Source organism: Melozone crissalis, unplaced genomic scaffold (genome assembly GCF_028551555.1).
Source record: "Melozone crissalis strain CALT ecotype California unplaced genomic scaffold, PUWL_Pcris_2 ptg000068l_1, whole genome shotgun sequence".
In the NCBI taxonomy this organism is placed as follows: Eukaryota; Metazoa; Chordata; class Aves; order Passeriformes; family Passerellidae; genus Melozone; species Melozone crissalis.
In genome coordinates this window covers 17458893-17483807 of record NW_026535846.1, presented here as the reverse complement: position 1 = coordinate 17483807, position 24915 = coordinate 17458893, and the positions used below count along the sequence as shown (strand labels likewise).

Genomic DNA, 24915 nt, shown 5'->3' with positions numbered 1-24915 from the left:
AGCTTCCCCCCAGCTTTCCCATAGCTTTGTGCTCGCTGCCCCTGTGGCAGGGCACCCTGTCCTTGGCCAGCAGTGGCCGTGCTGCTGGGTAGCCTGTCTGCCCAAGGAGCGCTGGACTCCAGTGGGAAAACATCTTGGAGCGATCAGTAGCACATGCTACTTGGAGTCTGGCAGCTGGAATAGGGTGGGGAGAAACAAAGCTGATTCCGTTCTGTCTCTAATTAATGATTGCTGGGATCAGGGAGCAGGAGCAGGACTCGTTCGGCGCTATCGCGGCGTCACATCTGGGCAGGAATGCGCGGCTGGGGCTGTGGGGCTTTTGTTGTGCAGGGCTGAGGGAGAGCCCAGCTCCTTGCTGCTGTTTCTCAATGCTTTTCCCCTTCTCATCCCTTGCTCTGGGTCGGGTGGTGTGGCAGAGAATCCTGCTCCGGAGAGCAGGAGGGATGGTGGTGCTGGTCCTCCTGTTGTGGAGAGGGTTGGTGCAGTCCTGGCATCCTTTGGGAGGGGTTTTCTTGCCCCTTGTGGGTTGTCTCCTGCTTGATCACCAGCTCAGAGCTTCGGGATCCCATCTGTTGTTGAACTCTGCTGATCTGCTCAGGGCTGTGCTGGAACCTTGGGATCCTGTCTCTGGTTGGAGCAGTGGTGCTGTGCTCGTGGAGTCTCAGGATCCCATCCCTGGCTGGAGCCCCAGTGCTCTGCTCATGGCTGAGCCTTTGAGTCCTGGCACTCCTGGCTTCCCCAGCCTGTCCAGGCTTGGTCCCAGCGGAGTCGGACAAGCCAGGGCTAAATGTCCTGCTCGGTGAGGCTGGGTTTGTGCACGGTGGGGTTTTCCTGGCCCCTGCCCTTCCGTGGAGCAGGTTCTGCTGGAGCTGGAGCAGAGGCTGCGGGCGGTCCCCGGAGCGCGGTTTGGGGGCCTCCAGTCCCTCCTCCCTGGAGGACGAGGGGACAGGTTTGGGGGGTTCCTTGTGGTGTTGCAGTGAGCAGTGGCTTCTCTGTGAGCTCTCCCTGCCGGAGCCCCCGGGCGGGATCCGAGCCGGCTCAGGTGCCGGCGTGGCAGCGCTGCCCCGGCCGAGCTGAGCTGAGCTGAGCAGCTGCACTTCAAAAATGCCAGCTATTTATAACCCTGGCTCGCCTGCTCGGGAATAACCTTTTCCTACCCGCAGCCGGCCCTTCCCAGGTGGGCTGCTTGCCCTTTCTGAGGCCATGGGACTCAGCTTTTCCAGGGGGGCTTTGTGAGGGCAGAGCCGGGGGTTTGGTTGGTGTCCAGCCATGAGCTCCCCTTGGTGTTTTTCAAAGGCTCCATCCCTCTGTGGTGCTGTGCCTGCACAGAGATCCACATGTGTCATGTCTGCTGGGGCTGGGCTGTGGTGAGAAGCCTGAAGTCACCTGGTTTAACAGGGATTGGCCCTTGCTAGTGCCAGCGTGGATGTGCCAGGCTGGGATACTTGGGAGACACTGCACAAGCTGTCCCAGCTCCTTCTGTCCCAGCACCTTCAGGTCGGAGTTTGGGAAGTTCAAAGCCCTGGAGTGGGTGCCCTCCCTATTTGGGGGTCCTGGCTGGTTTTGGTGGCACCCAGGCTTGTGTCACTGCTGTTGATGGGACAAGAACAATCCCACTTCCCAGCAATCCCTTTCCTTGCCCCTGGCATCCTACCAGGATGAGCCCAGCCCTGTGTACCAGCTGCACTGCCTGGCTTTTGCCATTCCACCTCTTCTGAATAGATACTTTGGGAAAAGCAAAGTGCCTTTTCATGGCTTATGAGCTATAAACCCCCTTACACCATTCCCATTGATCCCAGAATGTGTCCATGTTTTCCTTCTCATTAGGCTGGGCAGCGTCTGCGGTTGCTCGCGCAGGGCTGAGGCTCGGCGCCGTCTCCTCTTTGCCACCGATTTTTCCCTTTTAATGGATTTCTGAAACGTGGGAGCACGGCCTGGTGTGCAGGTTGGCAGGCAGGGCTGGCAGCCTAGGGGATGTGGAGGGATGCAGGGATGTGCTGGTGCTGGGCTCCGCTCTCTTTGTCTGGGCTTGCTGTAGTATCGCAGCCAAACGCGAGAGGGAGGGACGCAGCCCCCTACTCCCGCGGGATTTCGGGGGGCAAATTCCAGTGGGTTTGGAAGGGGAATGGGCACAGAGGCACCCCCGTTAAGGCAGGGTGGGCGGCGTTCCTGTGCGGGGGGCCGGGCGGCTCCCGGTGCCGGCAGGGATGCTGTCGTGCCCTGCCTGTGGCCGGCCGGGAGCATATGGAAAGGATCTGGGTGTAATATCCCGGGCTGCTCCGCGGCTTTGCTGAAGAGGCCACTTCAGCAGGGGACGCGGCGTGGTTAGTCCTCCCAGCTGACACATCCCAGGCCTTCCTCCGACTTGAAAGAGCTTGAGTTCGCCTTTGAATCTGAGGATTTATAGCCCTTTTAGGCCTCTCCAATAAAAGCACTGCTCCCTCCTCAGACAGAGCCCACCGTCTCCCTCCTCCGGGCTCATTATCCCGGGGATTTGTGTTGCTTGCTCTCGCTCTGTTGTTCGCTACTGCCGCTTTTTTCAGATGTGTGGCCGAGAACTTCAGAGCAGAAAAGCCGAGCTGGAGTGGCCGCGGGGCCCGGCCTCGCTCCAGGTTGGAGCAAGTGTGGATCCACATCCAGTGTTCCCAGAGAGAACCCTTATCTGCTGAGGATCCCCTGCACTTCCTCTTTGTTCCCTGTGTTCCTCAAGGATTGTGAGCAAACCAGATGAGCTCCCTCTGCATGGAGAGCTTCAAGCGTCTGTTCCATATGTCCATCCCATCTTCCTCATTCTGGCACATGTAGACGTTGAAGCACCCTCAGCCCCACAGATTTCTGCTTTCTAGAGGCCCCTCAAGCCTCAAACTGTTTAAAGGGAGGCTTAGGAAAGAGGCCAGAGAAACGACATAATAATTATTGTATTACAAATTGTTTCCTTTAATGGGCCCTGTCGGATCGCTCAGTCTGCTAAACACATTGTGCCCTCCCCCAGCCCCTTCCCACTGCTCCAGCCTCCTCCCCTTGAAACCCTGGTTTCAGAAAATTCCTCCTGGTGAGGAGCCGGGGTGGTGGGATGAGGGATGGGGCTGCGTGTGCATCCACCTGCTTCCTCAGTTTTCCACTTGTGACGGGAGATGGGGTGGCTCCACTTCAGAGTGGGGATCCTCTCCTTGCAAGTCCCTGCCTATTCCCCATGCTCCAGAGTTTTGTACTACCCTGAATGTTGCATATTACAATGGCTTTTGTCTGGTGGCACCTTCAGCTGCTTCTCAGGGCTCGTGGACGTGGACTCAAAAACGTCTTGCTGTGCAAGGGCTCCCTCCCTCCTGTTCTTTCCTGGCGTTCCGGTGTGTGCTGGCAGAGGCTCCCAGGCAGCTTTTTGGCAGCTCCCAGCCCCGAGGGCTGTGGGGTGTAAGCAGAGGAGCCACCAGCGGTTCTGTGAATTTTTTCCTTGCCCCCCAAAGAATGAACGTGTTGGAATTGGGCAGCAGGTTACGTTTCTTCAAGGCCAGGCAGCAAATATGTTTTAAATTTGGCAGCCGACAGCAGAGAACGGGTGGGAGAAATTTTCCAGGTATTGCATTACACTTTCCCCTGAAAGGGCTCTGCTTTGGGACTGGGGATTAAAGGGAGGAGAGGAGGGGGACCCCCTCCCTTTCACGTACTCACAGCCCCGCTGTGAGGGTGCTGGGGTGTCCTCCCTGGGTGCTGCCTATCCTGGGTGATGCCCGCCCCGGGTGATGCCCATCCCGGCTGAGTCAGGCCCTGCTCAGGGCAGAGCTGTGCTGCAGGGGATGATCAGGATTAATTTTTGGGCTTCCTCCCTCTGGGTGCGATGGGAAATTTCCAGCGTGCTCTGGGCACCGCCCCGGCCTGCCGGGCTCTGCCTGGCCCCCCTCCTCTCTTCTCCTCTCCTGTCCTCCTGTGATGTCTTTAATAAAGGCTTTATGCAAGAGCAGACCTGGGATCCACTCCCAGCACGGACCTGGGGCTCAGCCAATTAGTCAATTATTTCAAAAGAAGAAATTAAAAAAAAAAAAAAAGATGGTATTTTTGTAAGGGAAGGTCTGGCTCATGGCTCAGCCAGCAGCCCCTCTCCTATGGGAAGAGCTGGGGTGGGGGAAGATGGGGAAGCTCTGCATGGCCCCTCCCTCAGTGACCACAGCCTGCAGTTGCTGAATTCCCTGTGTCCCCCTCGTGTCCCCCCATGTCACCAGGACAGGGAGCTGCCCCTCACACCAAGCAAGGGGAGGGTGTCTTGGCAGCTGCCTGTGCCCCCTGCTCCAGGCTGTCCCTCCCAGCCTGTCCCTTGTCCCTGGGCAGTCAGGTGGGTGGTCCTTGAGTGTCCATCCCTGCCGGAGCTGGCACTGGTGCATCCCATTGTTCCCAGCTTCCTTCGCAGCATGTGAGGAGGAGGAGGAGGAGATGCTTCCCCAGGAGGTGGGAAAGGCCGTCCCAGTGCCATTGGGGATGCACAGCCCCCTTCCCTCTCACTGGGCCAAGGAGGCCTGGCTGGACTGGGGTTTCAGGAAGGTGCTTGGAGGTGTGAAGGGCTGGAGGCAGTGGAATTTCCCCTTCAGCTGTGTTTGGGTTTAAGATTTGTATTATTCTTCTTTCACAGAAATTTTGTGAGGCCGAGATCTGGCTGTGCATCCCAGCTGGTTTGTGTCCCTTTTTCCTGCAACCCCCTTTCCCTGTGCCTCCCTTCTCCTGCCCCCCATTAGCAGTGCCTGTGCTCCACTAATTACTGAAATAATTGAGGCAGCAACATCCTGGCAAAGCAGTGGAGGGAGGGGAATGGGAGAGGAGAGTCCCGTGTGCTTCCTGGACCCCCAGCCCTCTCCCACTGCTCCATCCATTGAGCTTCATGCTTGCTGCTCATTTATTGGCAGTAGAAGAGCTTTTCCCTGTTTTCCTTCTTTTTATTTCATTTCCCTGAGCTACAGGAAGACTTGCTGGATGTAGGGGGTGGAGGAAAGCCTGCTTGTGTTGCCCTGGCTTGGCATTCCCTACCTGCAGTGAGTGGTTCTGGGATGCAGGAATTGGTGGGGGGGTCCTACAGGAGTCCATTCCCAGGAGCAACTCCTGATCCTGGTGAGGTTTAATGCTCAATTCTGCTTTTGATCTCTGCTCTGGCTTGGTGAGCACTGGGTGCTGTTCCCTAATTACCCCCTTCATGTGGGGCTGTGCTGGGTATTTGTGCTCACCCAGTCTCTGCAGAAGAAAAACCCACCCTGCGAGGGTGTGTGTGGGGCGGGGGAGCCACGTGCTTTCCCAGACCACGGAGGAATCCTCCGGGCTCTCCGTATAGCCCTGGGTGCTCCCACCCACGGCAGGCAGTTTCATGCTCCCTGCCTGGTTTCATAACATCCAAGAGAGGCACGAAAGTCTTCGTGAGCCGCCTCCCTCTGCTGTGTGTGGAGTTTGTGGGCTCAGGAAGGTGGGTGGGGGTGCCCCTGTTTGGGGTGCTGGGGATTTTCTGGATGTTCCAGCCAGCTGAAAAAGCCCTGGTGCCCATTGAGCAGCCTTTCTTGGCTGGGTTTTCCTTTTGGGATGCAAGCTACATGTTGTCCCTGAGCATGGTGTGGGATGAGGACCATGCCAGGGAGAGTGCAGTGACTACCTAGCCTGGGGAGGGGGTGTTCAGGGTGGTGGGGAAGAGCTGTGGGATCCTCCTGCCTCCTGCTCTCCTAGACAAGGCCTGTTCCTCCTTGTTTTTCCTCTTTGAGGATGGAGGCACGTGGGTTGAGGATGGAAACACATGGTTTGAGGCTGGAGGCGTGTTGGTTTAGGATGGAGCACATGGTTTGGGGATGGAATTGCACGGGGTGCGTTGGAGGCATGGGGACCATCCCACAGAGCTCCCAGAAGTTCATCCATGCCTGTAAAACAGTTGGAGGTTTTTGGGGCATCAAACTCAGAAATATAGTGTTGAAAGTGCTGCAGCATAATACCAGGCACAGGCAAAGGAGGCAAATTGTTGTATTCCTTATCTGAGTGGGCTTCTTCTTGAACATGCCTACAGGTGCCGGTCCCTGCTGTGCCCAGTTGTCCTGTGACCTGGCAGGAGGAACCTTGGCCTCCCTACTCCCCATCAGGAAAGTCTCTGCTGCCTCATTGGGATGAGGGATAAAATCCCTTTTCTGGTTTATGACAGAGAGATTGCTGATACTGGGCATGGTTCCTTACAAAAGGAGTGGGTGACAGATACAAGAGTGCTGGGATAATTGCTTCCAGATGCTGCCTCCCCTTGTCTCCGGGGCTGTGTGTGTTCCAGCGTCCTGCCAGCTCCAGTGAGCGAAACCAGGGAGTCATCCCAAAAACAGGGCTGGCTGGAGCAGTGTCAGACAGCTCGGAATGCAACAGCTCCTGGTGTCACCCGAGCTTCTGGTGGCCAGAGTGATCCTGTGTGGCTGTGGAAGCAGGTTGGCTCGCAGGGGCTCTCCCAGTTCTGCCAGCCCCTGAGCTGGGGCTTCAGGAGGAGTGCCGAGTGCTGAGGGACTGGGATGTGCCCTGGAATTGGCAGCGCCGACTGCATTGTGCACAGCAGGCGGCTCTCCCGGATCCTGCCTCTCCTTGTGCCATAAACACGGCGTTTTTGGCATCTGGGCTTTCTTGCAGAGAGCCTGCTTGCTGCAGCAGCATTAATGATTATTTATTGGCTCTTAATGCCAAATAATGTCAACATCTGGCTGACGCAGCACACGCATCCCTCATTCCGTGAGGCATCTCCGAGTGCTCGGCGTTGGGTTGGCGTTGCATTGGCGTTGGGCTTGTGCGCTTTAGGAATTAGAAGGTAGCAAATGGTGGGGTTGTTTGGATATTCCCCTGAAGGGACAGATTCTTGAAGGGCTTCGCTGCTGACCTTCTCCTTAATTGCTGCTCTGCGGCGCCGGCAAGACCAGCTCAAAGGGAGCAATGAAGCGTCGGCACCGGCGCTCGGCCCAGGGCCCCGCGAGGGGAATGCTGCTCCCTCCCTTCTGCCAGGATGGAGCCTCTCTCCGTGAGATTCCCTGTGCCTGGCAGCTCAGAGCTCCACTCATAACACCTGTGCTAAGGTTAACATTCTAACCTTTATATACACCAGCAGTTGATGCAGGATTTTTCCCAAGGTAAATCCTGCTGATTATAAAGGTACCAGGGAGGAAAAGGGAGGGAAACGGCATTGCCGCGTGTTCTCACTGATGGACACAGGCTTTACCTCCCTGCAGCTTTCCCTGCTTTCAGCCCCAGACAAAGCTTGGAGGGAAAGAGAAAGGAAAATGTGAATGGAGGAAAATTTACTTCTCCTCTGATTCCTGTGTGGCTTCTGAAGGTGAGAGTTGAGTCACTTTGCCTGGAACCAGCTCAGCAATTCCACCTCGTCCCCAGAGAGTGTCTGAAGTCACGCAGGGAGAAATAATGCTGGGGGTTAAAAATAGACGCTGACAATAGGACGGGAGGACTGGAAAAGCTCTGTGTCAGGCAAGGTGGACAGAGCCTGGTAAATGGCATTGGGATTGTGCACTGTTAGTGCTGGGCTTTACTGGGTTAAACTGCACTTAAACCTCATTTGCACTTGGAACCTGGAGCAGATTTCAGTCTTGGGCTTGCGTGTCCATCCGGCAGGCTGGGGAAAGCACTTCTGCTTTTAAGGGTCTTGGAGAAGTGAGGGAAGGATGTGGCACTGCTGGGGCCAGGGTTGGGGAAGGAAACAGCTCAGTAAATCCAAATTGCTGGAGGAGGGCAGGTGGGACAGGGCTGGGGCAGAGCAGAGTCTGGCACTGGCACCTGTGGAAGTGTTCCAGCTCCCCTGGCATTTTAAAGACCCATCTGCAGAGTGAAGCATTTATGCTCGATCCACTTCATTGCCAGCTGGGATGTGCAGTCATGACCAAGCCCAGAGCTCTGTGTTGGGGTTTCCCAGTGGCACCAGTGTCCTTGGTGCTGGGAGCAGGGTGTGCAGTGCTGCTCGGCTGGGGATGGTGGCTCCTGCAGCCCTTGCTCCGGGCTTTTGTTGAAACTCACTGAAACCGTCTGTGGCCACCGGAGCCTGAGCAGAGCCCCGGGTGACAGCGGAGGCCGGGGCAGCGAGTCCCCGTCCCCGCGGAGGGGACACGGCCAGCGCCGTCCCCCGGGGCGGCCGCCAAGCAGCAGGCGGGAGGAGATGGGGTCACAGCTCCCGCTGGAGCGGGACCAGCAGCGATTCCGGCTTCTCTCTTAGTTTCCAGCTCTTTTCTTTCTCTCCTGTTCCCTTCCCGCTGGCAGCGCGCTCGGCCCGCTCCTGGTGCTTCGAGGACAATGGGGCTGCGAGGTGGGGCGGGAGGGGGACGGAGATGAAAGGGGAAAAGTAAAATCGAAGCATGTCTGGAAGGGCATTTTGATGTAAATGGGACTTTTTGATAGACTTTGAGAGACACCGGCAGAAAGGGCACCGGCCCCCTTCGGCGCGCTGAGCTCCGGGCTCAGCTCTTTCATTTCCTCAGGAAAAGGGCATTTTTTCACCTCCTGTTGAGTGCAGCCACGGTCCCTCCTGGTGCTCTCTGTCCCCATCACTGCCCGTGTCCTGGTGCGGAGCCCTGTGTGCGTGCCTTAACTGAACTCCAACAACCGGAGCTCTTGTTCAGATGGTGAGAGCAGCGGCTGAAACTCAGGAAAGGGAGATGGCTGCTTGCAGTCCATGGGCGGCCGGGAGGGCCCGGCTCCATCCCACCTTCCTCCCCCCGGGCAGCTCCCTGAAACCTTCCCCCTCCCCGGGGAGGGCGCGTGTTTGATCCTCTCCCGTGCTTTTGATCCCAGCCTTTGTCCTTGGCACCGTCTCGCAGCTCTCGCGTGTCGGTGGAGATGTGGCCTCACCGTGAGTCATCCCCCTTCCTTTCTGCTGCTGTTTTATTTTTCCCTTTTCCTTCTCCTAAGAGAGCACTTAGTAAAAGGAAGCAGCGCATTCATCCAGGAAACGGGAGCACAACAAACGCCTGCCGTTTATCCTTTCAAAGGCGTCTCCCTTGAGCTGTTGCTGCTGCTGAGACAGGCTGAGGAGAGAGGCAGCTGCTGGTGGGGGCCCGGGGATGCTCCCCAGTGCATCATCCCCGGGGCCCCTGGTCCTGCCTGGCTACGGGGAACCCTCGGGGGGTCCCCTTCCCCTGTGCTGGCAGTGGGGAGCCCTCAGGGTGTCACCTTGCCATGTGCTGGCAGCTCCTGACCCCGCCAAGGTGGGAGGAGGAGAAACGAGGACAGAGCTGCTCCCTGGAGAGAAGTCTGACAGGTTGGGGGGCTGGGAGGGGGGGCCAGGAAGGTCGGTCGGAGCTGGCATCCGTGTTCCATGCTGGCACTGGGGAGCCCAGGAGGAGCTCTGTCACTTCTCATCTCGGCCTTGTCGCCTGAGCCCGGGGCTGGGCTCGTGTCCTCCCCGCACCTCCCTGCTGCTGCCTTCACTTGTCTCACACACCGGGCTGTCAGCAGCCCAAAATTTACTGCTGGCATAAACCCATCAAAAAGCCAAACTGTTGGTCGGTAAAAATGGCAAAGCAATTGCAGGGGAACTTGTTTCTTCCTCTGACAACTTCTGAGTCAGTCCTTTAATCTCTAATCTAGGTTTATGGTCATTTTATTGAAATGCTGGGCTCTGTGGAAAACTGACATGTATGACCATCATAAACCAGGAGTTATGGGAGCCCAGAATTGCCTTGATGGTCTAAGTGTCTGCAGGAAGCATTTTTAAAATCCGTAATTGGGATTTATTGGCCATTGTGGCTCAAACTGTCAGGAGAAAATAAAATAATCAGCCTGGGATTTTTTTTCCTCTTTGGCTTTTGAGTCTTTCCACATATTCTTAAATCTTTCAGTGCTTTGTTTCCGTGCTTAATTCCCTTGTAATGGGGGGATGTGGGTGAGAGGAGGGAGCCCAGCCCTGTGGGTGCCATGGCTCCCATCCTGGCTATGCAGGCTACCCGTGTCCTCCTGCCTCTGTGTCCTGTCCCATGGGGTGGCTGGGATCTCATCAGTGTCCCACGGGATGTGGTGGTCATGGACACATGGGGGATGTGGATGTGGGGATGTGGAGCAACAGGTGAGCCTGGAGGAAGCCTCTTGGCTGGTTCCTCATCTGGGGTGGCTGGTTCAATGGATGAGGAGATTTGTGGGTTGGTGAGGTGTTGCTGGAGATGGAAGTGTGTGGTGGGCTGGCACAGGGAGAAGAGACAACCCTGTGCCCTGCCAGAACCTGTGTCAATCAAAGCACCCATTGCCATGGAGTTAAACATGCCATCACCAGAGATTGAGGCCAGGGGCACATTTTGTACCAGCAGCTCATCTAAGGCAGTGCCTTGGAGGGGGGCTGGGCCATGCTGGAATGGGCCAAGCCCCACTTGGTGTTTGGCAAACCTCAGGAAGGACCTTGGTGTTCCATCTCGTGTTCTTTCTTTTTTGGATATGTGAACTGACTCATCTTTCAGGGTTTTTTTCCCCAGTCTGAGTGACTCCTGTGCTTTGCATTGTGCCTTTCTGTGTCCAGTGGGGCATGGACTCATCCAGGCTATGGATGGCTCTCCTCAGTGCTGCCATTCCCTGGCTTGCTGGTGCAGGATGCGCCCGTCAGAACTCCTGCCCCTTCCCCGTTATCTGCCATTCCCAGTTTTCTCTCCATTAACTTGAGACCGCAAGCAACATCCAGCAGTGCCAGGTCCAGAGTTACCCTGGAATAATCTGCTGGGCTTGATAAATATCTCTGCTTCTGTTTTGTTTAACAAATATCTCCTTTAATGGCACAGCTTTTTGTTAAGCTTCCTCGCATTATCATCCCGCTTAATCATGCAGGGTGACTTCTAAAAGTACTTTTTTAAAAAATGCCACTTTTTATCCAGGTTTTAAAATTGAAACTCATTTTTTATCCAGAGGCAGGATATAAATGAGTCTACTAAAATTAGATTAATCCTAATAAGAATGTCAGTTATCATTTCTGAATACATTAATTTTTTTTTTTTTAATTTTACATGCCTCTTTAGCTATAATTGCTGGTGTAATTTCTTACACAGACATGGTGTGTCCTCATGGTTGACAGAAATACTTAATGCAATGTCGACACCGCACTAAGTTCCAAATTAGTGCGTCGCAGACACTGCCAACGGTTTGAACTTTCTCCTTAATAAGTTAAAAAAAGAGAAAGGCAAAGAAAAAAACACCTTACATGCAAAGAAAGACTTAAATGGATTGAGGGAGTTGGAGTGAAGCGGGATAGTTGGAAGCTAGAGCCCCATGAAGGGGTTTTCTGGGAGAGGGAAGCAGGAGAGGGATGGAGGAGCTGGAGGTCAGGGAGGAGATTTGGGATCCAGCAAGGGGTTTGTGGGTTGAATCCTGCCAGGGACAGAATGGAGGAGCTGAGGGTCAGGGGGGAGATTGGAGTCTGGTGAGGGATTTGTGTGGATGAGTCCTGCCTGGGGCTGCAGGGCAGGACGGGGAGGACCCACAGCAGCACTGGTGCTGCTCACTTGGGGTTTTCCCAAGCCAGGTTAAAGGACCCCCTCTTCTAGGGGGGACCCCAAAACCATCGCTCCAAGGTGGAGGTTGCTCTCTGCTCTCACAGCTCCGTGGGTGTGAGGATTGCTCTGTGATGGGAACTGGGAACTGGGCTGTGCAGGACAGACAGACACCAGCCTTGGAATGAACTCTGGTTGCATTGGTGGCATCAGCCCTCTCGGGCTCCCAGCGTGGTGGCATGGCTGGGATGTGGCCCCAGCCTGGTGGCACACACTGAGTGGGGCGAGGAGCGCTGCTGGGAACGCTGGAGCTAGCGGGATCTTGGGACAGGGCTCTGGGGGGGGATCACATCTGGCAGCAGAGCAGGGGGGCAGGATGTGGCTGGGGGAGACTTTGGTCTCTCCTGCGGCTCTCGCCAGTTTTCTTCCATGAGTGTGGGTGGCAAGGCGGAGGATTTCGTCTCGGGGGGAGGATTGGGAACACTCCCTGTCCGCAGGCAATTGGAAACTGCTGGCGCTGGAGCGGGACAGGCTGGGTGCTCTGCCCTCCTCCTCCTCCTCCCCAGGTCCAAGGGCTGAGTTATTTTTAGGTTTAAACATGAGCTTTGCTTAGTGCCTTGTGAAAGCTCCCTCTGGGACTGGGAGCTGTGTGTCCCGACGGAGTCTGGTGACATCCTTGGAGATGGAAAGGAGCACCAGTCTGAGATCTCTGGCTGGGTTCTGGTTCCTCTCCTCTCCCATTCCCAGCTGAAAGTTGTACATTGGATTGAAATTCAGCTGTACATGTAAATCTGGCCTAAAAATAAAAGCAAGTACAAGCCAGATCTCTTTGTACTGGAGGAGGGATTAAAACCTGACACTCCTGTGCTGTGCTGGCCTCTCTGCTGGCCCCTCCCTCAGCTGCTGCTCTTCCCTTCAGCCTTCCGCTGGATGAACTGGGGGCAGTGGAAGGGCTGCTGAGAGGGAGCACAAGAGTGTCCCAACTCTCCTTCCAGTGGTGAAATCTTTAGGAAGGTCTTTTTGGTGTAAATATGGTGAAAATTTAGGCTGTAGTTCCAGAACAGGACCTCACAGTAAAGAGGGGTGTGGGCAGCGCTGGCAACAGGTTCTGGGGAGAAAGGGGCAGTTTCTGCCCTGCTGAGAGACTGAATCCAGCTTCCCTGCAGAGCTGGCTCTCCAGGCTTTGGTGATGGCTCAGTTATGTGCAGGAGGACAAGAGAGAGAGAACAAATGAACTTTTGAGGTCCTGTGACTCATCTTCAGCTTTTTCTCCCAGACCTAACCCAGTCCCATCCACCCCCGTGGAGCAGGGCCAAAGGTCTGGAGCAGCTGAGTGCAGCCAGCCAGTGGTGGGATTGGTGTGGGAGTGAGGAGCATGGGGTCACCTGGTTCAGCCTGGAGAAGGGAAGGATCCAGGGAAACCTTGGATCCCCTTCCAGTGCTTAAAGGGCCTGTAGGACAGCTGGAGAGGGACTTTGGATGAGAGATAGGACAAGGGAGAATGGCTTCCCACTTGCCATAGGGCAGGATTAGATGGAATTTTGGGAAGAAATTCTTCCCTGTGAGGGTGGAGAGGTGCTGGCACAGGTTGCCCAGAGAAGCTGTGGCTGCCCCTGGGTCCCTGAAAGTGTCCCAGGCCAGGTTGGACAGGGCTTGGAGCAGCCTGGGCTAGTGGAAGGTGTCCCTGCCCATGGCAGGGTTGGAACTGGGTGGTCATCAGGGTCCCTTCTAGCTGGGCAGCTGTGGGCAGATGTGCACATGGCCTGTGTTGGGATGGGGGTTGGGAAGCTCTTAATAACCCCCGGTGCCGGTGGCAGCCGAACAAGTTCCCAGTAATGACGCTGGGGCTGAGGGCTGGTGATTTGCAGCTGCCTGGGAAGATGGCGCTTCCAGACGGAGCCAGGGCTGGAATGCCAGAACTCGTTTGGCCACTCCAGGAGCCGGGGGATCAAAGGGGCCCGGAGTGAGTCAGGGCGGCGCGGTGGGGGTGACGCTGCTCCCCTGGGACCAGGGGCTGGCAGGGCTGGCGAAACCCGGGAGACCTGTCAGGGCAGGGCAGGGCATCCCACAGCTGGGATGGGGAACCCTCTGCAGGGTTTGCTCCTCCCTGCCCGGTTCCTAACATTGGGATTAATCCTTGAAACCGCAGCATTGCATCCCTGGGCTGAGCCAGAGCCCCAGGGACCTGGGTGGGTGCTCTGGAGCTGCTTCCCAGCCCTCAGTGGGATCACCAGGGATGGAAACCCCAGCCCTGGGACATAGTGAGGGGCTTCTGGGAGCAGGGGAAATCCAGGAGACCTTGTGGTTTCTACTGCTCCCCAGGACATGTGTGGGCTTTATTTTTCTGGTATTTCTCAGAAAAATGGGGAGGCTGGTGGCTCCTCTCCCTTGCTTCGGAGGTGGCCAGCGAAATGGGAAGCTGAGGTTTGGGGAACCCTCTTGTACCCCTTGGAATACAGCAGCAGGAGTGCTCAGTTACTGTCCCATGGGATGTTTTGAGTCTCCTGGCTGCAAACTGTGTTTGTGGGGTGCCAGGGTTATGTGGGGTGTCAGGTCCTGGGGTTCAGGAAGGAAGGGGCTCCCTTCTCTCCTAAGGCCCAACTACCAGTTGTAACTTTGCCTCTTGGCTCTTAGCTTTCTGTTCTTTTTTTTCCAACTGAGCTTGAAAAATGAGAGGTGGGAAGAGGGGGGATCTTGGAGAACACTGGGGTTTCTGTCAGGTCTGATGTGCTGAACCCCCCACCCGCCCTTCCCTGTGCCCCCAGCCCTGCTCTGGGGAGGGGGGGCTGCAATTTGCCTCTGTTCTGTCCCGACTGGGGTTGATCTGCATGAGAATGAGCGGGGCTTGGCGGGGAGGGCTTGTCTTGGGTTCCTTGGGCATATTCCTGCTGCTTTCCCTTCCAAGTGGGCGCCCGGCCGCCGCCGCAGCCCCTGCCAAAGTAATTCTTTGCTTTGGACCGGGAGACGAAATCTCCTCCGTTTTATTTCGGAGGGGTCAGGGAAGGAGTGGGAACCCCGCTGATCCAACCGTGTTCCCTTTTAACCTGCCTCTCCCTCTCTCCCCCTCCCGGCCCCCCGTCCTCCGGATGAGCGGGGCTGTAGCCAGGGCACGAGTGGCCAAACCGAAGCCGGAAAACACACGGAGCCGAGTGGGAACATGAGCTGTTTCCGATGGATCATTTAATATCTGCAGCATCCCGGGGCTGGGACTGTGCTGCTCTTGGTGCCGTCAGGGTTTTGTGATGCCTGACGTGTGCTGGGCTCTGTCCTTCTGCCTCCGTGTTCTCCCCGTGGGTTTTAGGTGGTGTTTTTTGGCATGGGGGTCACGGTCACGGTGCCGCCTCCAGCTGCCAACCTCTGTTGGGGTAGGGATTGGGGTGCGGGTAGGAGAAGGTGAGTGCCCACTGCCGCCGCCCAGCCTCATTGTCTCACTTCTCTCTCCATTCCTACGCCAATTAAAGTGCCGTGTTGCCATTCATGGCCCTTATGGTTTTGTTCAGTTGTCTGTCAGCTCTTGTCAAGCCCTGTCCCCTTCCCCTCCCCCGTTTCCAAAAACAAAACCCCTGACAAACCCCCCTTTGAATCCCCTCTTACCTCACTCCCAGCGTGGGGCCCCATTGCCGGGGGATGCCGGCGGCGGCGGCGGGGAGACCGCTCCCCACGCCGCCTTTGTGGGCCGCCGCCGCCCCCCAGCCCTCGGCCTCCCGCTTCTGCCAGCATTAATTAGATAACTCGGCCCCTCTTGATTCCTCCGAGGGGAGAACGGGACGATCTGACTCTAGGGAGAAAATATGACTTTTCTTCCTTTTTAATTTTTGGCCGAGCCCTTGGTTCCGTCGCTGCTGGAGGTGCTTATTGTGCTGGGAAATAACGGGTTTGGGGGGTGGGTGTGTGACGGGGGTGAGCCTGCGGGACTCCCGGTGTTCCTCATTCCCTGTCTGGACCCCAGGCGGGCGTGGGCGGGAGCCCGGGGTCCCCCGAGCCCACGCCAGCGGCTGCGGAGAGTGCTGCAGGTGGCAGCAGCAGCCTGCGCCAGTGCTCTGGCCCTAATTAAATCGACTCCAAAATCCCTCAATTAGCAGCAGGTTTTGTTTTCCCCCCCTCGCTAGGTTTGCACTGAGATATTTCGGGTGCAGCGTCTGAATGCATGGAGTGTGCGCGGACTTGGGAGGATGGAGCAGCACATGGCTGCTCCTGGCAGGCCCGGCTGCTGTGAGGGCTGGGAGCCTTCCCTCTCTTCCTCCTTCTCTTCTTCTTCCTCCTTGGGGCATGAGGGTGGTCAGCAGCTGTTCCTGGAAGCGATGGACTGGCATCAGGATACATCCTGGCCAAGCCCACAATGGGACAAAGGAGAACATTCTTCTTTTGTGGGTGCTGCCTTTGGTGGTGGTGATCTGTCATCCTTCTTGGGGCTGTGGGGGAGTTTGGCGCTTGGATACTCTCCCTGGCCATGCTGTAATTATGGGGATAGCTCAGGGAGAAAGCCCTTCCTGCAGCCCTGCTGTGACACAGGAGGGCTGAGTCACTGGGGCCAGGGATGTCACCAGCTGTGGTGGCAGCTGCTGGCTCTGGGTGCTGAGGTGTGGCTGGCATCTCACAGCATCCATGCCAGCTTTCCTGAAGCCTACTCACCTGTTCTCCCAGCATCCTGATGGCTGGAACCCTCCTCTGCTCTTGGCTGGTGGTAGAACTGGACTGCAGGAGGGGAATGCAGACCTGTCCACAAGCTGCAGTTTTGCAGTTGAAAACAGGATCCTGCTCCTGACTTCCTGCTTGAGAAACCCAGCAGTGGTGGGTATTTTCCTGAAGAAGTGGGCTCTCTGGTGTGTTCTCCAGGTGTTGGACAATGGCTTGGTCTTCAGAGCTATGGCAGTGACTGCAACATGTGAGCAAAGCTTAGGGAGCTGCAGTGAGACATTCCCTGCATCCCCCATTCCCTGAATCTCACCTTCCCTGCTTCCACAACTGCTCAGGGTAAGCAAGGTGCTCTCTCAGCCTTCAGTGTTTGAGGCTGCTTGGGGAGAGTTATGGTCCAGTGTTGAACATGAGGCTCCTGTTTGGCACACCTCTGTGTAAAGCACTGGAGTGGCCTCTTGGCCATTGCCAAAGCCATGGAAATCACCAGAGTCACCAGTTTCCCTGTGGAGAGGTGCTGGGAGCCACGCTGTGACTGGGGCTGGTGTTTGAGCATGGACAGACCACGCTGCCTTGGGCACTAACCCCCTTTCTGGGCAGAGAGGGGCAGTTTGGATTTGTTTTCCCCTGCACTTGGTGTTTCCATCCCTTCCTCTCCATCCCAACCCTGCCTTGACCATGACCCTGAGTCGGTCACAGTGCGGAGCTTTCCGGGGTGTCTGTGCCAGGGGACACTGGCTCGGGCATCTTGTAACATCACCTCAAAAAATGTCACCCCTGGCACCCGGACGTGTGGGGTGGGGGGTTACCAGCTTGCGAGGAGCCTCCCAGCTGGCAGAGAAGCAACAAAAGGGTTTTGGGGAGCAGCAGAGTTGTAAAATGGCATCCCAGAGCTGGGGGGGGGTCGGTGAGCGTTGCCATGGAGACCCGTTTATGCCTCACTGATGCGTCGTGTAAATCCGTTTGGAAACGAGAAGGGCCTTTTGTCTTTGGGAGGGTTGAATGGGCCTCATTAAACCCGAGATGAGGAAAAAAAAGGGCCTTAGAGTGTATCTGGGAGGGGGACTGGATGGGACGGCCCCGGGGGGCTCAGCAGAGGCTGTTCCCTCTCCCAGGGATGGTGAGGAGCTGGGGGGACTGGAAGGTGAAAAATATCTCCTTGAACAGCAGAGACCAAAGGAGTGGAGGAGATATGAGCTGCTTTCAGATACCTGGGATTGCTGGCTCTGTGTGGCCACCTTGGCTCCAAAAGGATAGAGCAGAAATAGAAGAGGGCTGCTGAAGGGCAAGGAAAATAATTATCCATAGATTAGCAGGGGGAAAAAAGATGGCAGGCTCTTCTAAAGGAGACTAATAATAGAGGAGCACATGAAAGAAGTGGGATCTGAGAGCGTGGGGGTTCGTGTGCTCCTATTTACCCTCTTGTGGTGATGAGCGGTGCGATGGACGAGCGAGAAGGCGACAGATACAGAGGGAGGAACCTTTTCATTTCACTTGTAATTAACTTCCTTCCACGGAGTATCTTTGTTCCCAGGAGCTGAATGGGAGTCAAACAGGAGAAAGGGGCTGTGCCTTTGTGTACTGGCACCACTTTGGGGAAGGGCTGTGGATGTTGGTGGTATGCTGGGATCAGGTGGGCCTTTGGGATTAGGTGTAATTCCTCTGGTTTGATTGTCCTCTGCTCTGGAGAGGTGAAGTGAAATGGGTGGGAGCTGCTCTGTCTCACTGATGTCAGGAGGAACACCTGTCCCTATGACAGGGGGTGGCTGATGTTCCCAGCTCAAGCTCCCTGAGTACCATGTGGTTTTCCCTGTCTGGTAATGCTGTTTGACCTGTGACATCCCACGTCACCCAAGTTAGATTCCAGTTTTTACTACTGACCTCTCAATTCTCTTTTTTTGTGAAAATACAGATTTAGACAAAGGCAGAGGTGGCTGGGTGTCACCAAGGGAGCTTTGGATGAGCAGTGCAGGGACTCTCCAATGGCAGGAGTGTGATGTGGCTCTGTGACATTGGGGTCTGGAAAATGGCTCTGGGGACAGGACTGATTCTTCTGGCCGGTGGCAGAGAGTCCCCAGTGCCTGCACATGGCTGCTGTGTCCCAGGGAGGTTTGGACAAATGAGGCAGAGAGGGCAGGACTGGATCTGTGTGTGGCTGGGCACTAGCAAATTGCAGGGTTCAGGAATGTTTTTTCAGGATCCCTCTCCCAGTTTGAATGTGGAACTTTGGCTTCTTTACTGGATCTGGCCCTTTCCCATCCCTTCCTTGAGGAGATTCCCGGTGGGTGGGAGCTGTGATCTGTCTGGAAGGACTCACATGCTCTGTTGGTGTGGAGAGCTGGGCCCATGGGGCTTCAGCTGCCCAGACACCAGGAAACCTCCCAGCTGCTGCAGGTCTCGCTCTGCCGGGCACTGTCAGCCTTCCCTGCCAGACATACACGTCCTCCATGTAAGATCCAGTTATTTTTGGATTTCTTTGAAGCAAACAGCATTTAGCATATGTCATCTTATATGTATGTCAGCATCAGCGTTAGAACATCTTCTCCAAGGAGAAGGTTCTTGGGAAATGTTGTTCTGTTTCTGCCAAGCCTGAAATCAGGTGAGGGGCATTGTATGCTGTGGACATGAGGAAAGGTGATGCTGCCCCAGAGATTTTGTGGTTGATGTGGTGCAAGGAATGCCTGGATCCAGGGGGAGAGCAGTTGGAAAACATGTCAACCTATTATTTAAAAAAATTGTTTTTTTAAGCCATTTTTTGGTCTTCCCTAACAAAGAGGTGAGGGACTGTTGGATTTTAAGGTTCCAGATGCAGGACACTTGTGTCTGTGGAATTGCTGAGAATGTTGGCTCATCCATATGTTCCCACATGGAGGAGAGGTGCATGCATGGGAGGGGGATGTGGAGGACTGGGGTATCATTCCCAGTATAACTCCTGATCTTGCTCTGGCCAGCTTGCTTGGTTTTCCTCCTTAGCTTGTTCTTCCTCCTGTCCCAGCAAACCCTCTCTGGGATGCCTGCAGCACTGGGCCCTGGCTGAGTCCATGGCTCTTCCAGCAGGTCCCACCTGTAACCCCTGGTCACTCAATCAGATCCTGTATTTTGGAACCCCCAAGGAGAAGTGAGGGAGGCTCTGCAAGGGACTGGGGGCCCCACCAGCAGCCCCCCAACTCAGGGCATAGGAGAGGCTGCACTTTAATCCCATCTCCCTGCTCTGGCATCCCGGCATCCTGCTGCCAACAGAGCTCCCGTTGTTTACCCAACTCAGAGGAATCGGTTTACAAGGCTCACAAATCCCCTTTTCACCTTTCCCATCAGAAAACACCTCCCGAAACAATGAGGAAATTGGACGCTGCCACCTGATCGCTCCCAAGGAACCTGCGGGGCTGGGAGCTGGGGGCCTGCAGGCGCTGGGGATGGGGACGCCTGGCTGGGATGGTCCCCTGGCTCTGCAGGTGGCCAGCCACTGATGCCACCCAAAAATCACCTCAGGGACTCTAAGGGATGAAGCTGCCAGCCCTCTCCACCTGCTCAGCTGGCAAAAAAATACTTGTTTTAAGCTTTAGTGGCTGTAGTTAATCATTCCCACCCCCTGGACACCAGGAAAAATGATGCTGGGATGTTAGCTGTGAACTGGGGATGGTGGCAATCACAGGATGCCAGAATGGTTTGGGTTGGAAGGGACCTTAAAGCTCATCCAGTTCCACCCACTGCCATGAGCAGGGACACCTTCCACTATGCCAGGTTGCTCCAAGCCCTATCCAACTTGGCCTCGGACACTTCAGGAATGGGGCAGGAATAAAGCTGGAGCCATTATCCTCCTCCTCCTGCATGGTGAGCAAGGTAGAGGAGAGTGATTCTTAATGCTGAGAGTTGTTCCAGCCTTAAGGTTGAGCTAAGTTTTAGTTTTTCTGTTTTTTTAACCCGTCCCACCTTAAAACAGGGAAATCAAGCTGTGTTTTCCAGAGGAACAGCAGATTCCCCCTTCCCTCCCTGAAATTACAGTGGGTGCTCTGAGGGCACGATGAATTTCCCTGGTAATTTAAGAGTTGCTCTGTTCACTCCTCCGGGTTAAGATAAATCTGAAGACATGTCCTTGTGAAGACAAGTCAAGAGTGTAATTCCTTTTTGTCTTCAACCATCCCTTGGAACTAAAATACCTCGTCTCCAGTACTGGCTGAAATCCTGTGTTCAGGCAGCATGTGACAATTTTTGGACATTTTTTTCCTCTCCTTTTCTTGTGATAAATGTTGCTTTTCACTGTGTATTTTAAAGGAGAATTTCCCAGAGAACCAGCCTCTGGCATAGTGGGAGCTATTGTTGGTCTTCCCTAGGACGATCATCACAAGCTGTTCTTGTGACAAAGCAGAATTTTTGGGGGAAATAAAGGTCTCTGTGTGTGGTGAAAAGCTGGAAGAGCTGCGTGAGGGGTTTGAGATACATGCCTCAGGTTTATCTCTTCTCCTGTGCTGCCCAGGCTGTCATCTGGAAACGGCCCTGCTGTTAGAGAAGAGGGGAAATGGAGGAGAAAAAAATCAGGAAAATTGGAGGACACAGGGAAAACGATCTGTGTGCAGGTGGGGAACAGCAGTTGGAGGGAGCAGCGCAAAAGCTCCATGCACAGAGAAGTGGCTCTGTCTTGCTCCATGTTTGTGTGGATCTGGAAGATGTTGAGCTAATTCCCAGAAAGCAGCTGTGTGCTTCTGGAGCTGAGACTGAGTGTTTGTGGAAAGGATTTGCCTCCTTGTTTTATCCTTGCATAAACCTAAGGTAGGCCTTGGTCCTGAAGTTCCTGAGATGAAGAGGTGCCAGCAGGATGTGGTACTGGGAGGTTCTCAGCTCCCTCAGCTGCTTCGTGGCCCCTCCCCTGCTTACAAATCCATTTGGCCTGATCCCAACAGGCTGGTGGCCCAGGGACTGGTTGGTTTGCAGGTGTTGGCCAAGGTTTTGGCCACAGAGGTGTGATAGGTCCTCCTGGTATGGAGATGAGGGTGGATAGGAGCCTTCTCCTCCTGCTCCGGCGGTGCAAGACATCTGCTTGACTTGTTTGTGGCTTCCTGTTTGGCATCTTCTGGGCAGGAGGGAGCTGGCAGGAGCTGGAGGAGGGAGCTTGAGTCACTCCAGAATCCTGTGCCAGGAAGCCTCTGACTCAGCCCAACCGTGGAGAAAGGAGTGTGGGATCCAGCTGCCTCTCGGGGTGGGAACCCGTGCAAGTGTTCACTTGCGCTGCGTGTCTGCGGCCGGGCGGGGAGGGAGGGACAGGGGCTGCTCCCGCCTCCTGCTCCTGCTCCGGCCTTGCATCAGGGCTCTGGCCGTGGGTGGGGAAGCCTTTATCGCTCCCAAGCCTTTGGAAGTGCCTGCTGGCCACTGGCCAGGTGACCTACTTGGTGGTGTGAAGCAAAGCATGGCTCACCTGAAGGCAGTGCCTGGATGGAGGCGGGCTCTGCATCCCACCTGCATCCCTAAAGACCCTCCAGGGGCCAAGTTTCCCACTGTCTCCTGGTCACCATCTGCCTGAATCATGGCTTGTACAAAATTCCCTGCAACCTCACATGGCCAAGGTGCTGCTGTGCCACTGGTACTGGGGTTGGGATGATCCTAGCTGCCCCATTGTGCTGCTTTGGGTACTACTGGAGCTGATGTGGAGCTGCAGCCAGGCAGGGAGGATGGACCCGTAACCCCTCTAAATCCAGCTCTGTGATGGAGCTGTGCCCGCCATCCCTGTGCCGTGCTCTGGCTGCCTGGGATGCTCCTCTGACCTGGCAAGCTGCAGGCGAGGTGCAGATGATGTCTGCATGTCTGCCCTGCTACTACAGCTGGCATTGAGCTCCAGAGCTTGTGCCAAGGGCACTTGGGGGTGCGTGGGCTTCGGCTCCGCCTGCCTGCTCCAGCCCAGCCTGTGGATCTGCTATGCTCCTGCAGCCAAGGGCCTGGTGCTGGTTCCAGCTCTGTGGCTTCTTGCTAAGACTTGCACGGAGCCACAGAGCAGGTTGGTCTTGTGTGTTTGATCTTCCTTCCATGGAGCCTGCAGCTCCAGCTGGAGCAGCTGGCTGGGGGAGGAGGTATCCCAGCCCCATCCAGTCTCCAGGGTGGGCTGGCACAGGGATGGGCTGTGTCCAACAGCAGAAGGGGAAGCGTGGCCGTGCGGCCTTGGCAAAGTGCTCACTTTGCGTTTGCCATGCCCAGATTACGTGAGGGAGTTGCAGCAGAGATAACTCTGCAGGAAAATCCATTCCCACCTTATCTCCCATCAGGAACGCATTTAGTTGCCTACATCAAAGTAGATGATCTGCTGCTTCCCTCCTTGCTGCCCTAATCCTCTCCTTCACGCTGAAAAAACCCAATCAGTGCCTTGCCCCACCATAACGAGATCCGAATGTTAATTATCAGCATCTTGCCTTCCTACCCTTCCCAATGCCCTGCCTTCCAGCCCCGAATAGCTTTCCTCCCTCCTTGCTCCTCTCCATCCGGTCCTCCCACGCTCCTGGGCACGCTGTTGAGCCTGGCTCAGTAGAAGTTGTCCTGCAGGATGCTTCCTTCCCTTCCATTTAAGGACAAGAATTCCTCAGGGAGCTGGGGCGTGGACGGGATCCCTCCCTTCACCCCATTGTCAAGACTTCTCCCTATGCCTAATTATTGCCTGTCCCTGCAGGAAGCTCCTTGCCTGGCCGTCGGGCAGAGCCGTGGCGTCTCCCAGCCCTTTGTGGGAAGACTCATTCCCAGTTGGATGCCAGGCTTGGGGCCAGGAAAGGTGCCCACCCTTATCATGGCTGGCGAGCGGGACTGACCCAAGCCAGCCCTGATTTTGTCAGCAGGAGCCTGTGCTGGCTCCATGAACAGGCTGAGTTGGTGAGGGAAGAGGAGAACTTGTTTTCAGTGTCAAAACCTGTCTTACAGAGGGGGAGCAGCAGAGCTGAAGCACAAAAATGGTGTCAGAGTGGAGTGGGCTGGGCTGGTGTGGCCTCTGCTCCAGCACGTGGTAACCTCTTACCCTCCTCTCTTCCAGGTTCATGACTGGGAAGGGGCTGGTCATCTACCCAGAGATTGGGGATAAACTGGACATTATCTGCCCCAAGGCGGAGCCGTCCAAGCCTTACGAGTACTACAAGCTGTACCTGGTGAGGAAGGAGCAGGCGGATGCCTGCAGCACCGTCATGGACCCCAACGTGCTGGTGACGTGCAACCGGCCCGAGCAGGAGATCCGCTTCACCATCAAGTTCCAGGAGTTCAGCCCCAACTACATGGGCCTGGAATTCAAGCGGCAGCAGGATTACTTCATCACATGTGAGTCGCCCTCCTCTTCCTCGCTGCCAGCCCTGGCTCGGGAGGGCCCGGGTGCCTGGAGAGTGTCACCAGGCGCTTGTGTGTGACTTGGCTGGTGCAGAGAGCTGACACGGATGGAAAATATGTCCCGCTGGATGGGAGCAGGGGGAGGAATGTGTCACTGGCCGAGTGGGTCACCAGTCCCTATCTGGCTGCTGTGCTGTGTCCCCTGCCCTGCTCACGGCTGGGAGCAGGAGCACATCCCCATCTGGGGTCGGCCCTGGAGTGCTGCCCTATTTTTTGCTGCCATCTTTGCTGGAAGTGTTGCAGGGTTTTGCTTTGGGACTGGGGAGAAAGAGGAATGGTGATACTTTCCTTATTCCTGAGTGTTGCCTCCAAGAGCAGCCCCAGCACCGGGAAGTGCTGGTGGTGTCCAGTGTGTGATATGATCGAAATGGCTGAAAATTTCTGTGCACTGGCTTGTTCTGTTTGTGTCTTGGTGCACCATGGCATTTTATGGAGGGGAGAGAGAAGAGGCTGGAATTTTCTTGGAGCCTGTGGTGTGTGCGTGCAAGGGATTGCTGCTCAGAAATCTGTCCCCCTGTGCCTGCTCTGCTGTGGATGGAAGGGGAGCTCAGCCGTGTCTGCGCAGTGCTGCCAGCTCTCTCTTTGTCCCCTCCCCTCCCCGCCTGGCTGGGTGCACTGCAAAGGGCACGGTGGCCACGGCTCAGCTCCCTTTGCTGTGTGCTGTGGGCTTTGCGGCGAGCGGCTGGCACAGGGGTCACTGCCCGTGTGGGAGCGAGCTCCCAGCCCTGGAAGCCGTGTGCTCCCGGCTGGAAACATGGTATTTTTAGCCTGGAATCTTTGGGAGGGGGCAGCAAGGCCATGGCAGGCAGTGGAGACGGGGGTGCTGTGCTGTAACGTGGTGCTGTGGTGAGGCTGCTGGTCTGGATGTCCCCAGCGAGCCTGGCTGGGGCTGTTGGAATCCTGCTGCAGAATAATTTGGAATAAACCTGATGGAGAGGAAGCAGCCGCGCCTGGCTCTGGCAGGTCAGCCTTGAGCCCTCATCACTTCTGTCAGGACAAATTTGGCTGGGTGGTGACAGGGACTAGCAGGGGACTCTGTTACCTGTGTGGCTGTGGAGATGCCAAAGTGGCTTCTGCATGGTCAGCCAGGGAAGTTTCCCTAACAGGAGGGGTGACAGCAGGGACGACCTGGCACTACAACCTGCAGAGCCAGCTTGGCTCGGTGCTGGCAGCAACCATGGGCTCTGCAGGGCTGAGTCACTGTGGCAGGGCCAGGCTCTTCCAGAACAATGGTCACTGTCACTGTCCAGACATGGGGATGTCTGTCCTGTGTCATTTGACAGGCACCAGCTTTGAAGCCATTGTGGGCAGGACACTGGTTCCAGTCCAGATGCCCCAGATGGGCTGGGGATGCCAAAACCCCTGGCACAACTCCCATGTAGGCTCCCATCTCCCTTAGCACAGCTGCATCAGCCTGGTGGCTCTGGGATGGCAAAGTTCAGCCCTTCTGCCATCCTTCAGCTGATGGAAAGTTTGATTG

At 55.9% G+C, this 24915-nt stretch overlaps 1 protein-coding gene across 2 annotated transcripts in view; it reads left to right on the top strand.

The window, feature by feature from the left end:
• EFNB1 (ephrin B1) overlaps window positions 1-24915 on the top strand; it is a 44030-nt gene that overhangs the window by 5222 nt on the left and 13893 nt on the right. Inside the window, exons 1-2 of one of the 2 annotated variants that reach the window (XM_054289411.1) lie at window positions 7293-7315; window positions 23092-23369. In XM_054289411.1, coding sequence (XP_054145386.1) covers window positions 23096-23369 — 274 coding nt within the window. In that variant the 5' untranslated portion in view covers window positions 7293-7315; window positions 23092-23095. Of the gene's footprint in view, window positions 1-7292; window positions 7316-23091; window positions 23370-24915 lie in introns of those variants that run through there. The other variant, XM_054289410.1, reaches the window with a different exon arrangement.